This window comes from Petaurus breviceps, unplaced genomic scaffold (genome assembly GCF_028583685.1).
Source record: "Petaurus breviceps papuanus isolate PSGF00001 unplaced genomic scaffold, PetGlider_PUasm1.0 76, whole genome shotgun sequence".
Classification (NCBI taxonomy): Eukaryota; Metazoa; Chordata; class Mammalia; order Diprotodontia; family Petauridae; genus Petaurus; species Petaurus breviceps.
In genome coordinates, this window is record NW_027186473.1 from 27219586 (window position 1) to 27237699 (window position 18114).

Below are 18114 nucleotides of genomic sequence, written 5' to 3' on the forward strand. Positions count from 1 at the left end.
GTGTATATTGTTTTCCTAGTCTCTTTTCTTTGACTAACATCAATTCATATAAGCTGGCAAGGATTTTTATTGATCCCAGTTATGTAATCCAGTGTTAGCTACCCCTCCCAGATTTGTGTCAAATGAGTAATCTCCAAAATTATATAATAAATAGATATTTACTGAGATGTGTATGTGTATAATACTGTACCAGGAACTGTCTTCAATGCTTTTTCAGTCCTCAAGGACATTGTAATTTAACAGGGGAGACAATATCACTGTACCTCTGCCCTACCTAGTCATAAGAAAGGTACAACCAAAGTGCTATAAAAGTCTTCAGAAAAGGAGGAGAAAAAGGCTTTTCAGGAAGGGAGAGAAGTAGAATGGAGGAGGAAGAGTAGAACTGTAAGAGTGACCATACTATGTGCAAGGAAACATGAGACTAATCTGGCTGGAATGGAAGGTACATATGAAGATGACAAGATTTTCTCTTCTTCCAGGAGAACATTGTACACAGTTACAGACACATTGTATGTGTGATGACTGACTTTGATAGACTGGGCTCCTCTCAGCAATGCAAGGCTATATATAAGATAACTCCAAAAGACTCATGATGGAAAGGGCTAGCCACATCCAGAGAAAGAATTACAGAGTCTGGATGCAGATGGAAGCAAACTTCCTGCTCTCTCTTTTTTTTAAATTTTGTTTCTTCTTTCTCACTGATCACTCCATTGGTTATAATTCTTCTTTACAACTTGACTGATGTTTAATGTGAGGATATTTGTAGAACCTATATAGGATTTCATGCTGCCATGGGGGAAGGGGGACAAAAAGAGGGGGAGAAAATTTGGAACTCAAAAGCTTGTGGAACTGAATGTTGTAAACTAAAAGTAAATATTTTTTTTAAAAAAGAAGAAAAATAAACACAGATAACTATTTGACATAATAATAGAAAAGATTTTCTGTTCTTTGCCCACCCAGTGGATATCAAATGATAGTGATTAAAGACATGTAATAGAGTCATAGATTGTTAGAGCTATTTGAAATCTGAGAGAACGTGATTCAAACCCCTCATTTCAGAGATGGGAAAACTGAGGCCTGAAGAGAAAATAGCTTACCAAATGTCACAGACTAGTTGCTATACCTTAGTCTTTGTGAACTTACTTCTGAAAGCAGTGAGCTGCAGTCACAATCCAGGTGTTACTGATCAAGCTGCCACCACATTGATGACCCGAATCCCTTAACTGGAGGCTGGCTTGCCATGGCCACTCTCCTGCTAATGCAGCTGTAGTTCCCATGACTATCCTTTCAGTTGTTGAAGCTGATGTCAATGGCAAGGATGATGAGGTTGTACGTATCCCACAACCTGGTAAAGTGAGACTGATTAGTTTCTTTTCATCAAAAAGGAAACATCAATCAATTTTCATTTGATTTGTATTCATTGGCATCATATCTGATCAGTCGTGTGCCCTTCTCCCTTAAAATGTATTTGGAAATGGAAGGGACTTAGTCCAACCTCCTCATTTTATAGAAGAAATGGAGGCCCAGAGAGGTCAACTTTGGCCGTTTTTCTATCCATGGTATTTGACCTTGGAAAATACCTTATAGTATTTTCTATTGATCAATAGAAAAATTAGGAACAATCCTTTCTGATATTGGATAAGATGGAATTTTTAGAATTGGAAGGGATATTAAGGACCATTTAGTTTACCTTCTTCATTTTACAGATGAACAAGCTAACGTTCCCAAGTTCACGAAGGTAGTAAATAACATAGCCAGGAATTGGACTCAAGGCCTCTGACATGGAATTGAATGTGCTTTCCACCATCCTACATTATTATACTGTGAATTCATTAAATTTTAAAATAATACAACTCTAGTTCAATGTCTAAAATTTTTAAGCATTGATTTCACATTACCTGTGATAGGAGATTAAGCTAGCTCTGATAAAACCTAACTTTAAAGTGAATTAACAAATGAAGCCTTTTTAAAATAGTGTTTTGAGTTATCTCTATTATTGTAACTTAGGGATACAGTACTCTGATAGGAAAACAGCTGAGTAACATCTTCCCCAAGTTAGGTTTATAAATTTGTAATGAATTTATAATGTCTTTCAGGGATAGGGACTTCTTTGGAGAGAATCATATTGGGGAATACAATGAAGGGAGGGGTAAAGTAAAAGTTTAAGAGAGAGGAGAAAACAACACTTCACCAAAACCCAAAAGTTTCAAATTCAAATATAGAAGATTTGAAAAGTTCTATTTAAGAAAATGTGCTGCTGGGAAAGCTTACTCTCTGCTTTTTTTCCCCTTTGTGACCTGGCATGGTAGACATAATTGCCTATTTCCTCATCATAAGGGATATGCCCCAAATCACTGTGAGATGGAACCTGTCGAAAAGGTCTCCCTGGTTTTTACTCATTAATTGTGGTTATAGATCATTATTTTTCTCTTTGGGAGGAGGGGACTGGACCTGTGTTTTCCTCAGTGTGGGGAACTTCTGGTGTGGAAGCTTCTTCCATTAATCATAGCTAGCATTGATATAGCTCTTTAAGGTTTGAAAGGTGCTTCACAAATGCTATTTTATTTTAACCTTATGACAGTCCTGGGATGTAGGTACTATTATTATCACCTTTGTATATGTGGAAACTGAGGCAGACAACTTAAGTGACTTCCCTGGAGTTATTCAGCAACTAAGTGTCTGAAGCTGGATTTAACTTAAATCTTCCTTATTTTAAGTCTAGAGTTCTATCCACTCTCCCACATGGCTGCCTCATATTCATTCATTAATTAATCTGCAAAAGAGGCAATGTATCTGGATGTGAAAGTTTCAGAGAACTGCTTGAAACACTAAACATGACTTTACCAGGTTATGTCCCAAAGGCAGAACTTGACCCATGCCTTCCTGACTCCAATGTCAGCTTTTTACCTACATGTCACCCTGTTTCTCATCCTTGTTATTGATTATGGATCATGCTATGGAAAAATTAAATATGGTTTTAAACTTACGTCTATTAAGAAGGTCCCTTGTCTTCATGGAATCAATGGCTAAAACAAACGAAATGTGAATAGAATCAGGTCAGATGAAGGCTATAGTCCTATGATATTTGATTTGATTTCTTTCAAGTGCTCAGCAGTAGGAGTACTTGCTATCAGAAGAAAAATTATTATTAATATTACTGAAAAGAACCAAAGATAGGAAATATTTACCAGTCAAGTTATCATAGAAAAGAACAAAATAAAAGTTCTGTCTGGTTGGTACAAATTGATAAATCTTCTAATTTTAGATAGACATCAAACTGTCATTATGTTTTGTTTTGTTTTTTTGACGAGGCACTAGAATTCTGAAGAAGATGACATAAGCAGAGTTTCCCATTGGTTAGGGCAAATTGGAATGCTAGTCCCTGGCCCAGATCGTTGAGGGTCACATTGCTGGTAAGGTAGTGATCTATAGAAGGAGATAGCCACCAGCTTTTTTTTGCTTTCCCAGCTTATACTAAAAATAAAAAAATCCCTGAGTTTGTGTTAAATCAATCCACAGCCCCATCCCTCATTGCCAAGGCATGGTAAGTGGACCTTCCTTCTTCCCTCTTGGCCATTTGCCTCCAGTTCCAGTAGGAGTCTGGAAACCTTGATGGAGACAGAACTGTTTCCAAATATTGAGATATAAACCTTTCCTCTTTACAAAGTTCCTTCTCAGGTTTGGGAAAGATCAGATCAAAAGCTAATTTTTTGCTCATGTTGAGTATGCTATTCCAATTTTACTTTAGAGACACAAAATAAAGATAGGTTAATACCAAATCAAAACGTTATTAAATGTGCACTATGTGAAAGGCATTGTGGGGATATAAAGAAAAAAACAAGGTATAATATCTGTCCTCAAAGGTCTTTCAATCGAATGGGGATTGTCTTCTTTCATTTTTTTCTAGTTGTGTGATGATAGCATCAGTGAGCTTCTAGAAGCTGGGAGGTCTTTAAATAATAAGCTGCTGGCTATTAATCTGGGTATTTTTACCAACTAGCTGTGTGACTTCAAGGAAAATCAAGTCTTTAAGAATCAACATGGCAAAAACCATTTTCATCTTTGAGTGGTGAGTAATACATGACAAAATAATTGAAAAGCAGCGCTAAACTAGAAAGTAACCCAGATCCTCTCTATAATGTTATCCTCATGTACCATGCTATTGTGTTTCCTAAAAGTAAAACTTTTTGGGAACTTTAATTTAATAAATGTTTAATATTTGAGTAACTCAACCCCCAAACCAACCTGACAGCACTCCATTATGGTTTCAGGGATAATAAATACACTTTTGGTGGCAGATCCTTGATGAAAGGCAGGTGATGACCCTGATTCTTATGACACACAAAAGGAATTACATGGAAAAAACAAAAACAAAGATAAATGGATGAAAGAGGGAAGCCACTTACGTGTGATTTTAATTGAAGGATTACTTATGGCCAAAGAAAACTTTTTGTTTTTCAGGGCCTGATATAGCGTACTTCCAATTTTTTTCTTAATTCTTACTGCACCAATTGAGGAAGGGTAGCGAAAAAGGAACAACATAAGGACTTTCACATCATCTTTATCAGGGCTGTGGATCATGGACAAAATAAAAGAGAAAGTTAATATTGACATTTCCATTGTCATTAACTCTTTCTTTCCCAGGAGTTACATTTACAACCCTAGTGGCACAGTGGATAATGTACTCATCTGAAGTCAAAAAGACCTGAGTTCCAATCTGGCATTGAATATAAAATATATACTACTACTACTAATATCAGCTAACATTTATATAGTACTAACTTTATAATTATTATCTCATTTGATCTTCACAACAACCCTGGGAGGTAGGAACTATTATAATTCCTATTTTACAGATGAAGAAACTGAGGCAAACTAAAAGATTTAATGACTTCCCCACAATCATACAGTTAGTAAGTATCTGAGACTAGATTTAAACTTAGATTTTGCTGACTTCAGATCTGGTGATATATCAATTGGCCTATCTAGTTGGCTCTATTTGTAAAGCCCTTAACTATAATATAAATGCTAGCTACCTATTATCCACCTTTAATCGACCCAAGCAATATGACATAAATTTTAAAAATAATCTCATAAGATAGGTAGAGAATTATTTAAACATTAATAAAACCATATTATATTTTATGTAATTTCTGCGTTGCTAAAAGATTGGATGTTAATAGTATTTATTTGAATCAAATCATAAATGTTCCACAAGACCTGCTATTTATATGAATATGAAATCATTTTAAAAGTGACATATGGTGGGGGGAGGTTCTCAATTGTTAAATACATTATCAGTTTCTCTACTATAAAAGAATCTATACCCAGAAGCACAGATCAATAACCAAATTCCTTCTGGGTAGGTATATTTTAATTCATGGTATATTTCTAGTAAAATAAAGTCAATTTTTATTTATTTTTTAATCCAATCTAAGAATAGGTAGCAACAGCTGAGTTTGAGATCTGACAAAGACATGTATGTTCAAGTTTGTATTCCACTTTCCATGAAAGCCATATGATAGGATAGAATGATTTCAATATGAAACTTTATTGTACTGAAAGTCACATATGATTAATTTTATCATAATGGAAAATGTTCAGGGATAGAAAACCAGCTTCACATACCTCAGTTTGATAACGTGGGATTTGATATATCTTCCTTTGTGAGATGACTGTCGAAATATTTTAGACATCTGTTTTTTTTTAAGGAAAAAAAAAGATCAGGTCTCAAGATCAATAGAAGGTAATATGGAAGAATACAGAATTTGTAGCTGTAGTAATAGTTTATAAATAATTTGAACTTGAGAGCTAAGCAAGTGGAATTGTTTATTCACACATACCAATTTAAGTTTTCTATTTGTTAAAAGGTAATCATGAAATTAGATAACTTCTTAGTGAATTTATAGCAATAATAACAGAAAAGCTTATGATTTCACAATGAGAACATTGTGTCAACATAGGCAACATTCCTGGTTCAACATTGTTATGAGAGGCCTTATGATAAAGTGGATTACTCAAATCCAGAATATATTGCTACATATAAATTTACAGACTTAATTTCCCTTCCCTGTACTCTTAGGAAGGCAGTTGACACATGAATGTCTGTCATGGAATTTCAAGGAACCCTGAGTGTTAGTCATCTCTTTGGTCCACACCCTTTTGCAATTGAGATTATGTGTAAAAATTGGTATTAGTTTAGTAAAGTAAATATTTTTTTTATCCAACTCTTTGAACCAGAGTCATTGATGATATTGTAAGTTTTCACAATTCCCTAAAGGCACCAGAGTCCTAAGAGTTACTGCCACAAGTCAAAGAAGGTTCCTGAAATTGTAGGTATGTGAGAGAAAGTAGAGTGGATTATTGAGGGAAATGGGGAGAAGATTGGGATCTATCCCTTTGGATGAATGAATAAAAAAGTATATATTAAGCCCTGTGTTAATTGCTAGGGATACCAAGAAAAAAATATCTAAGAGTCTATAATCTGGGCTTTGTGGATGCACTTCAGGGGCTCTGTGAACTTGGTGAGGAAAAATTACAGCCTTATTTTTATTCACTTTTAAATGAAATTTAGCATCTCATTTGGTTATGAATATAGGCAACCTACTGGAGTAGTATTAAAGCCCATGGGTGTTACCTAACTGCCAAAAAGATCCATGGCACGAAGAAAGGTTAATAATTCCTGAACTGAATAAACCTTGTTCTCAAGGAAAATTCAAATTCAAATCAGATGGAAAGGTCCAAAAGTTCTAAGAGTGAAGTAGTGAGATAGATGGCAAGACTTTGAGCTTTTTCACCAAACAGATGAAGTTGTGGTAACACAACTTCACGAGGTGTTAACATATAATTCAATGAGGTATTAACATATAATTTACCTTCCTTTCTAAAAAAAAATGTCAAGCAAGATTTGAGTGGAAATGTAGAAGTCATTGGAATCAACCAGGCAAAATAAGGCATCAGGAGAGCTCAACTATGACAACAACAAAACCAAAAGAATGAGTGGCAGCCTGAGAGACAATAGTTAGAGGAGTTCAGTCCAGGGCTCTCACTGTTTGCTCTTCCCCAGTTACCCTGGGAACTTCTCATCTGCCAACAAAGTAAAACTCAGACAAGGAGCTGATGACTTCAAAACATCTCTTTTCTAAACTCTGTCCTGGGGGAGGGGGGCCAATAATTCCTTCCAACCATGTTTGTAGAAAATTCTCAGGAAATATTAAAATAAAAAAATTAACTGCATTTGATACTGGCCACTTTAATTTATCTGCCTCAGTAGAGTGGGTAGAGTCTAGATATGGCTGTGTGGCTGTGTAATTTTGGGCATTTTTACAATATTCAGTTCTTCCTTTACATAAAAGTGAAGCTATGACAGTGTAAGTTTGGGGAGCAGAGACTGTTTTGTGAGAGCCTGAGGCCTCTTTGCTCTTTATCTGAACATCATGAAGAGGGTTATCTCTTCCAAGACTAACCCATTTGACTACATAAAGTCCATGATGAGACAGGAGTTCATATTCTTCAGTCACTTAAATTCCTGCAACCAATTTATGAGCTAATATAATTAATGTTTATGGCATTTTTCCTCCAGGCGAGTCAAGAGTTCCTTACATATTGTTCTATCCTGGATCAGATATTGACATATTGATATAAATCAATTATCTCTTTGATGGTTTCAGTTCAAAGTTATGAATTAGGTCATTTTACACTTAGGCTATTATACTACTTCAGGCAAGACAATATCTTAAACTCTAGGCTCATGACTGTAAGAACAATCATTCCCATCAAAAACAGTTCTTGCAAAAATCCAGCCCTGGTTTGAACTAGGGTAGTAACAAACCAAGTGACATCTTTAAAGCAATATTTCTTGTTGAATAGTCCCGTACACACCCAGTTACTGCCTGTTGCAGGTTTGAGCTTGAAGCTTTTCCCTAGTTTGTAATTGCTTTTGGATTAAGTATTCTAGGAAGATCATTAGTCTCAGGTTAACAACTGGGGAAGTCTACAAGGTACACTCATGAAGACACTTTCTAAGCCCTGTGGTCCCCATGTCATTAGTGTAAGATAACTCTGGTGTAAGTACACACCGGAGGGCAAAAAGACAGTAAAGTCAAAATCTCCTCTTCTGTGAGTCCTTTCAGGATTGTTCTAACCCACAGTGACTTTCGTGTCCTCAGAATCATAGTGCCTGATCCATTCATTTATGATTTTTCTTCTACTGTTATAACTGTATTGTTATAATGTTATATTATTATAATAATTGTATTATTGTAATGAGCTTCATTCTTTTGTATTATTCACTTAGTGTTTATCTCCTTTTCCCAATTTGATGGTAAATTCATTTTGGGCGTGGCATTTTTCTGTGCTGATGTTTTATGACCTGATATCACCTACCACAGTTCTAGGTAGGTCTAGACGGGAAAGGACACATTGGATTGCTTTCAGAACTCTAAGGAACATGCAAGTTACCTAGTGTAGTGGTGTCATACTCCGAAACAGGGGCCACTAAACCTTATATAAAGCTCTCTGTATGCCTCAAGTTCACTTAGAAAATCACATGTTCATTTTACCTATATTCTAATTGTATTTTCATTTATTTTGTTAAATATTCCCAAATTATATTTTCATCTGGTTCAGGACATATTCAAGCCTGTTGGGGGCAGTTCATAGTGTGTTTGACACCTCTGATTGGATTCTAGTTCATTCCTCTTATTTTACAGGTTAAGAAAGTGAAGCCCAGAAAAATTAAGTGACATGCACAAGATTACACAGGTAGTTTGTAGCACAGCAGGGATTAGAACCCAAGTCTTCTGATCAAGGGTTCTTTTCTACCATATGGTTTGCCCTGATTTTATTTTAGATTTTTACATACAGAACTGGTCCAAATAAAAATCTTGAAAAACACATCTTTTTTTTGCTCTTCACCTCCCTTTCTGCATTCCCTGATCTGTTCTGTCCTTTCTATTGTATCCCATGCTCCTTGCCTGTCTAGTCTCTATCTATGGACAGTATTCAAAGCTCTTGACTTTCTTTGACCCCTTTCTTTTTATCAAAACATAGCTTGCTCTGAGTTTTATTCCCCCACTTCCTGCCAGACCTCCTACCAACTAATTTATGTATGGATTTCTGCAGGCCCTAATAGATGATAATGACTCAATGTATTTTCCTTTCTCTTGTAACATTTGTATTTTAACAGGGACTATAAATGTTAATCTTACAAAATGAGTAATGGATGAATTTTGAGTGAATACAGGTTGAGAAGAGAGAAGGAGTCTGCACTTCTCATAATTAACCAAGGCATACTTGTCATGGGCATGTACACGTTCATCATAAGCAAAGTGCCAACCTCGTACCTGAAAGACCCACCATACTTGACTCTAGAGAGTAAAACCATGGATAGTTCCCATGGAGAATATCATCCATTAAGCAGGGGTGGGGAACCCAAGGCCACATGTGGTCTTCTAGGTCCTTGGGTGCTGCCTTTTGACAGAGTCCAAGTTTTACAGAACAAATCCTTTTATTAAGGGGATTTGTTCTGTGAAATTTGGATTCAGTCATAGGATCACACTTGAGGATCTAGAGGGCCACATGTGGTCACAAGGCCACAGGTTCCCCACTCCTGCATTAGGGTTTATCCAAAACACTAGGGATCCTGTTTTATCAAGAATTTCCAATATATCTGGCTTCCAGTTGCTCACTAAGCAAATAAATGTATTATTTAGAATATGAAATGAGATTTGTAGCAGATGAGCTCTTTGGGAAAGATGGCAAACTTTAACCAAAAGTAGTAAATATTGTCTTCTGGTTCTATTTCAGTGCTTTTGTTCTTCTGAAAGATTTATTTTTTTCTTAAATTAATCTTCCCATAGAATCATATATGTCAGTGAACTGAGTTACCACCCAAGTGTGGTCAGTTGGATGATTTTATGTTTTTCCTACATTGATCTAAAATCTGTCTCCCTATAGCTTTTAATCATTTGATCTACTTTTGACCTTTGAGGCCATACCCAAGTCTCATCACTCCCTCATGGGACAACTCTTCAAATGAGCTACCATTTTCTCCTGATGTTTTTATTCTCTGGTTTAAACATTCTATAAAGGGTATGCCCTTTGGGCATAGTTCCAAACTGCTCTCCATAATAGTTGTATCAGTTCACAACTCCACCAATACATTAGAGTTGCAATTTTCCTACATCTTCTCCAACATTTATCATTTTCCTGTTTTGTCATGCTAACCAATCTGATAGCTGTGATGTGGTACCTTAGAGTTGTTTTAATTTGCATTTCTCTAATCAATAGTGATTTAGAGTATTTTTTCATATGAGTATAGATAGCTTGAATTTCTTCATCTGAAAGCTGCCTGTTCATATCCTTTGACCATTTATCAGTTGGGGAATGGCTTTTATTCTTATAAATTTGATTCAGTTCCTTATATATTTTAGAAATGAGGCCTTTATCAGAGACACTGACTGTAAAAATGTTCTTTCTTTCTTCAATTGATTCTCGTATGATATGCTTTCAAGTGTCAAGCCTACTTGTCATCTTAGCTGTGCAGCTTTGAACGTGCTAAAGAATATCAATGTCTCCTCAAAAACGCAGAGCCCAATTCTGAACACATTATCTCATGGTAGAATAGAAGCAGGGATACTAACATATTTCTTTAAATGTAATCTAGGATCACATTAAATTTCTTAGTTGACTCATCATACCACTGGATTGTATTCAGCTTAAAATGCAGTAAAATCCCCAGCTATTTTTATAATGAATTTTTGTCTAGTCATATCACTTCCATCCTATATTTGTAGAGATGATTTTTTAAAAGATAAAGAGAACAGTTTTACATTTATCATTATTAAATTGTGTTATTTTAAATTCAAATCTTCAGAAAGCTATAGATAAGGGAACAGGACTAAGACTATAGTCTTGCAGGATGCCACTAGGGATCTCCTTCCCTATTAGCCATTTATCAATTATTAAAAATTCTTTGGTTATGACCATTCAATCAGTAATGATTTAAACAATTTGTACTAAGATCTATCTTAAATCTTTCTACCTTCTCCATAAGATAAAGCAATTCCCTGCTGTACCAGTTTATTTGTCCTGTTAGAAAAGGAAATAAGGTGAGCTTAGTATAGTGAGACTTATTCTTCATGAATCAACATTGGTCTCTAGAGATGAATGCTGCCCTTCCTAAGTGTTGACAAACATGCAAATTCTGCTGGGACAATAACATTCTAGAATTTCTTCAGGGTTGATTTGACCTTAGTCCTGTGACACCTCTCCCACATTCTCCACAATTCTTTCAAAATCAACAGTCTTAGCAATCAAGTCTTCGAATTATTGAGGTGTCTTGGACTGATACACATGCATATGTACATACCTACATATATACATACATAGGTAAGTATACACACAAAACATTATATATAAATATATATATATATATTATATGTGTATCTGATGTGAAAGAGATACTCTCAAGACAGCTCAAACTAGATGACTTCTACTCACTTCTGGTGTTTTAGGAGGGCCCAAATGATACAGCCTGAAGGAAACTATAAAGGATGTTGAAAATAGTGAAGTCTTTGGTAAAAAAAAAAATAAGGACTATGGCACAAATGGAATTTTCATCTCTGGTGCTGCTAATTGAAGACAGAGGATACAATAGAGAAAGTAAAGTAATAACGGATTGGAAAGATGGTTTCTCAGAATAAGATTTGGATTTATGGAACACAGATTTAAAAATAGGAAAATTTCTCCTGGATAGAGATGGAATTCTCTTGGGGAGTGCCAGCGAATGATTTTGACCTGTCTTATGATTTGAGATGCTCCTGATGTATGAATGCTCCCTATAGCAATGAGGCCGTGATATGCTCAGCCTGTGGCATTGTTTCTCTTGTTGTTGTTACTACTTATTGTATACTGAAGCTTCGAGTGTTACCCCCTTCCTCCTCCTTCTCCATGTCCTCTCCAAGTTTGGTGACAGTCCTTTACTAAGTAAAGGGAATATCTATATTAGGCAGTTAGGTGTCTTGATACATAGAGTGCTAGACTTTGAATAGGGAAGATCTGAATTCAAATTCAGCCTCAGACACTAGCTCTGTGATGGCAGACAACTCATTTAACTTTTTTCAACCTCAGTTTTCTCATCTGTAAAATCAGGATAATAATAGTACCTACCTCACAAGGTTTTTGTGATGTATTATTATTATTATTAAGAATGATAATCTCTTTTTGCTTATATTTTAAGAATTAATAGTTTTTGTTAAGGCATTTTGAATAATTTCTAACACATACATTATCTCAGATGTCCATTCACAAATACCCCAAGTATGGTTAACAGGCAATATGAATTTCAGATCCTAACTCAAGGAGACCAAGATGGCTTCATAGTTATCACCAAGATGGTGTGAAGAGAGCCATGAATGGAATATGACTCAGGAAAGGTATTACCTTTTTTTTCTTTCTTTTTTTTAGAATTCTTTTTTTTTCTTTTTGCAGGGGGGAAGGCAGGGCAATTGGGGTTAAGTGACTTGCCCAAGGTCACATGTCTAGTGTTAAGTGTCTGAGACTGGATTTGAACTCAGGTCCTCCTGACTCCAGGGCTGGTGCTCTATTCACTGTGCCACCTAGCTGCCCCAATATTACCTTTTTCAAAGGTAACATGATAGGCAAAAGGGGTGGGGGAGATAGCTCTCATGTATTAAGAAGACATACTTGGCTTTCCCCTTCCAAGGAAATATTCTTTTTAATGTATGGTTTAGATTAGGTCTTTGAATTCCCACTCAGTTCTGAGATTCTATGATTTTGTAACCTTTTTTTGCCTTTTAGAGGGCAATTGGGGTTAAGTAACTTGCCCAAGGTTACATGGCAAGTTTTTTTGTGTGTGTGGGTGTTAAGTGAAATCTTTTTTTTTTTTAGCAGAGACTTCCAACAGATTTCCAGATAGATAAAGTCTCCTATAAAAACTATTTTCTTCCTCTTAGCCACCTCTGAGTTCACCTCAGACATTTCCTATCTGTGTGACCATGGGCAAGTCATTTAACTTCTCTAGGCCTGTTTCCTCTTCTGCAAATGGGATGGTGATATCAGTAGAGCTTATCTCGTAGTGTTGTTGGTAGGATCATGTGAAATAATGCATATAGCATACTTTGCAAGTCTTAAAAGTATTATGTGTCAGTTATTTTCTATGAAGAACTCATCATAGTATTTTTCCCATTCAGGGAGAACATCTTTTGTATAGTCTTATAACATTACTTCAATTTCTCCTTCCTTTTTACCTTACCATCATACTCTGTCCCCAGGTTTTTGAATTTCCACATAGCTGTTTACTTTCTTGATGCATCATTCTCTTCCATTCTTTCCTCTATCTAATCAAACTCTTTTGAATAAGATATTTACCTTTTCTTATAAAAGTCAAATTGAATTTGTTAATGATTCATGCTGTCCACATTAATGCAAAGACATTTGAGTTATGAGTAATTTTTCTTACTCTGAAATCAGATGTTTTTTACTCTAAATTACTAGTTAATTCCATTGATATTCATTTTGTTGTGTGTGTTTATTCTCTACAATGTCTGTAGACATTAACAGTTTGTGATCAAAGTATTTTTGATCAGATTAGGAAGTCTCTGGGATAATTCTGTATAACCAATATTCTTTAAACATAGTTCATCCTTAGTCAGCAGCCCATCCTTACTATATCTTGAGCCACAGTCCAGAAAGCTAAATCGCATTCTCCAGTATTATCTCCTCTATTAGCTGTTCACTCTCATATAAACCTCTTCTATAGGTTCTTTCTTCACCTACCTACAATTCCACACCCTTCTTTCCCAGAATTTGATAATCCCTACAGTGTTACCTTATGTGTCATAGTTGTATCATTGGCTGTCATATGAATCATTAGAGATGACTAGAGCTTAAGAAATCTACTGCTTATTACGGATCCCATCAGATTATCAATCCTGTCCCAGACTCTTGCCCCTACAAGATAAGACATCACCCAATTGACCACATCAGACTGACATGCCCCTTAGCCTTGGTCACCCCTAATAGGAACCATTGGTCTTCACAACTAATCTCTTCTGGGAGCCAGAGGCAGATTTCCTTGTACCTGCTTATACCCATAGATAGTCCTTCTTCCACTAAATTTTGCTACATTTTTTAGAAGGTTCATATTGGCCTTCTACGGGAATAGCCTCATATTTATTAAGTAGCTTCACTGAAGTTTCTTCTCTGTATTACATTTTTCTATATACTTGATGCTTGGGAGATGCACAATGACAATGGTGGGGTTTTTTTCTAATCCTGCTTCTTAAAGGCTTTGGGCTAAATCACTTCATTTCTCAGGTCCCTCATCTATAAAATGAAGATAATACTTAACAGTATCTACTTTCCTACTGGAAGCCCTATCTGGTATAAGATAGTAATAGCTGTAATTTATATAATGTTTTAAGACTTATAAAGTGCTTTACAAATATTATTTTATTTAATCTTCACAAGCACCCAGGAACTTAGTCGCTATTCTTATTCCCATTTTACAGATGAGGAAACCAATTTGAACTCAGCTCTTGTCAACTCCAGGTGAAGTACACTATCCACTGTGCCACCTAGGTGGCTTATTATAAGTTTTTGAATGAATACAGGTCTCTGGAGAAGGGCTGCTCATTGACTGGTATTCTCATGTTTCATTAGCTCTGACGATAGCTCTACTTTTTTTTTTTTAATTTGGAAATAAGCTTTCTCTCCATTGAATTTTGTGAATTGTACACTTTCAAGGGCAATTGATGATAACACACCAAATGCTGTTATAGGACAGAGTTGCCGGATTTTCTGGGTCACGACAATGAGTTAGCAAGGGGAAATTTTCCAAACTATGCCAAATTCCTTTATGTCAAATGAGATCCTGAGTTAGAAGTGTCCACTCAGTAAAGGCCAGGTAGCCCCAGGCAACTTCGTGAAATTTACAAATTCGTAAAATTTGTCTGGTTCCATCCTGCTCCCCTTTTTATCCTTAGTCCTTGGGCCATTTTCTTCATCTTGGTGTCCCGCTTTCCCTCTCCTCAGATGTCCTCCTGGTAGTGAGTGTCTTGTACGTGGCTGCTTTTTATGCAAAGGATCAGACTTTAGAGCGCTCTGCCCATCCCCCTCAAATAAAAATACATGTTACATGTCTCATTCTGTACGTGTCTATCAGCAGCTGAATGTCAGGTAGGAGAAGGTCCTAGTAAACGGATTCATGCCAAAGCATTAACGGATGATACATTTTAATATGTTAGTCTTCCCAATTTACTAGGGGAGAATTCCTCAATGACCTAAAGAAATGAGATCCTCAGGGCAGAATTTCAGGCATTAACCATAGTCTGGTATCTTTTCAGTAGAGAGCCCTTAAGGGTTCTTTCTTAAATGATACCATGCCTGCTACTTTTTCTCATGCCTGAGATCAGCTGTGCAATAAATGTGGTTTCAAGTTTACTTGAATTAAGAGAGGAAGCATTACTTGGTTTAGTGATTAACTCTCTCTTAATGGCATAAAAAAATCAAAACTGGACCTGAGAAGCTACTCATTTCTGTACTGAGTCACCTCAGATTGAGCAGCCTGTGGGGCAGCCTGAATTTGTATTTTAAGGGTTGGGAATTTAAGAAAGAAGCAAGATATGGCCTACACCTGAAAATCCTACATAATGATGTAAATAATTGAAAATATATTGGTCACAGTTGAGCTAGACCAATATATTAAAAAAATGACACATCCAAATTATAGTTTTTTCACTCCACCAAGAGGCAACATGACATATTGGAGCTTTGGAGTAAGGTCCCTCACACACAAACTGTTGGAATGACCTGGGTCAAATCACTTAACTTCTCAGTGCCCAGGCAACTCCCCAGGACTTGCTGAACATAGGCATTAGCATGGGGAGTTTCCTTAGGAGGAGTTTCTTATACTGATGATAATACAAGTCTGGCCCCAAACCAAAAGGTGACACCAGTAAAAGTGCCAAGGGAGTTCTTAAGAGGTATACAAAGGAATAACAACATTTATCTGGAGAAAGGAGAGGCCCAATTTAAAAAAAAAAAGGAATGAAGGAAAAGGAGTACTTTTAGACCCCAAATGATTTTTAAAGTCATAATCATCAAAGTTTTTTGGTGATGGTTAAAAAAAAGAAAAGAAAACTAGATCAAGCACAGATAGGATTATTGTTGAATGAGGACTAGCTAAAAAGACTAGGACATCATTCTGAAAAGACAATGTCTAACAAAGGATACAATTGAAATCTACAGATAAATCAAATAAATTAGAAATAGAAGATATCTCTCTAAAGTTTGAGAGAAGTCATTCTGGAACAGATAAATATTTCAAGAATCTGTGATTTTGTAGATATGGGTATTCCCTCCACTGGTACAGCTTGATAAAGTCTACAACATCTCAAGCTGCAAAAGCATATGGCCTTTGATAATCTGGGACACTTTCACTCCAAAATGAAACTTCTGAAAAGAACTTGAGTAGAAAAGAATATATATTTTTTCCTACAATTCATTACTAATATTTTTACCCTAGTAGATATAGGCTAAAGTTATGAAAACCAGAACAAGACATTCATGGATAACAGATTCTTATTGAGGGAATGAGAGAATGAGGAAAAGGGAATGAGGATGTTTGGGAAGCATAATAACTAACCTCTAAGATTAATGTCAAAGGGAATAATTATGCCTCTTGGTGGGGGAGCATCTGAGAGAAGCAGCATGGCATATGGAAAAGTATTGAAGTGCTAGATAAGCGATCTGATTCTGTCATTAATTCTCAGTAGGACCTTAATCAATTTTACTTCTCTCTCCCTGTATCTATATTGTGTGTGTGTGTGTGCGTGTGTGGTATATTCATATGCATTTGGGGTATTAGGATTGGGGAAACAAGATGCTCTTCAGGCAGAACATTTCTTCAATTTCAATTCAATTACAATACTGTACTGGATAGGACATGGATCTAGGAATTTTCCAAGGAGAAAAATTAATGTTTTCTTATTTTCAAAAAGGATAATAAAGAGAAAATAAATATAATTGGAAAGAGTTGGCCAGTTTTCATAACAATTGCCCTAGCTTCCACTAAATGGTAATATTTTTGTTGTTCAGTTATTTAGTTGTGTCCACCTCTATGGCATTGTGGAGCAAAGTAAGCCAGGCCCTTTTGACCTGAGGGCTCATTTTCCAATGTCATGTCTTTTTAGCATTTTAATACTGCCCATAACATTTTTTTGACAAAGATACTAGAGTGGTCATTCCCTTCTCCAAAAAAAAAAAAAATGACAATACTACAGATTACCTAATTACCTAAAGACATTCTATCGGCACCTGGCATATCAGGTCTAATTCCACTCTTATTTCCAGAAAGCCATAATTACAGAAAGTATAATAAAGGTAACTGGTCCAGAAAGAGGAAATTATTATCCAAGAGAAGGAGAAACAAGTTACAACAATAATAATAATAGTAATAAAATGATAACAATAAATAGTATAAAAAGCCCAAATTTAAATACTCCTCTTCCCTAAATGTCTCTATTTCTATTGAAGACATTACCTTTTTCCTACTCATACAGCCCCAGACTTATAACATTAAAGTCATCCTTGATTTTTCATTCTCCCTCAATTTCTCTATCTTATTAGTTACCAAGTCTCTCCAATCTGTACCCTTCTTTCTACATATAGAACTACTGCCTTAATTCAGACCCTCATCACATCTCCCCCAGACTCTGACAAATTTCACTAAATGTCTCTTATGTGCAAGCCAGAATGCTAGGTGCTGAGGTTATGAAGACAAAAGCAAAATAGTCCCTGCCCTCCAGGAGCTTACAATTTTCCTGAAGAAGGGTCGAGATCAGATTTGTGTATAAGCAAGGTAATTTCTCAGTTGTGTGGAGGATGGGCTGGGGAAGGGATTACACAGTCAGTGATTGAGCTCAGCCATCCTTCAAGGCTCAGCTCAAGCCCTGTCTCCCTCCAGGAAGCTCTCTCTGACCATCCCCCAGCCCACAACCACTGATCTTCCTCTAAAGCTCTGACTATCCAGTTGAACCATTTGACACAGAATAATATACTCTAGGGTAGTTTTTATTTAACTTTTCATCC

General features: G+C 36.0%; 1 protein-coding gene across 2 annotated transcripts in view; it reads right to left on the reverse strand.

Annotated features, from left to right (window-relative positions):
• TMPRSS11F (transmembrane serine protease 11F) overlaps window positions 1-18114 on the reverse strand; it is a 74386-nt gene that overhangs the window by 9523 nt on the left and 46749 nt on the right. For both annotated transcript variants that reach the window (XM_069105335.1, XM_069105337.1), the window contains exons 4-7: window positions 5629-5696; window positions 4407-4570; window positions 2988-3026; window positions 1144-1345 (exon numbers count right to left, since the gene is read on the reverse strand). In XM_069105335.1, coding sequence (XP_068961436.1) covers window positions 1144-1345; window positions 2988-3026; window positions 4407-4570; window positions 5629-5696 — 473 coding nt within the window. The remainder of the gene's footprint in view (window positions 1-1143; window positions 1346-2987; window positions 3027-4406; window positions 4571-5628; window positions 5697-18114) is intronic.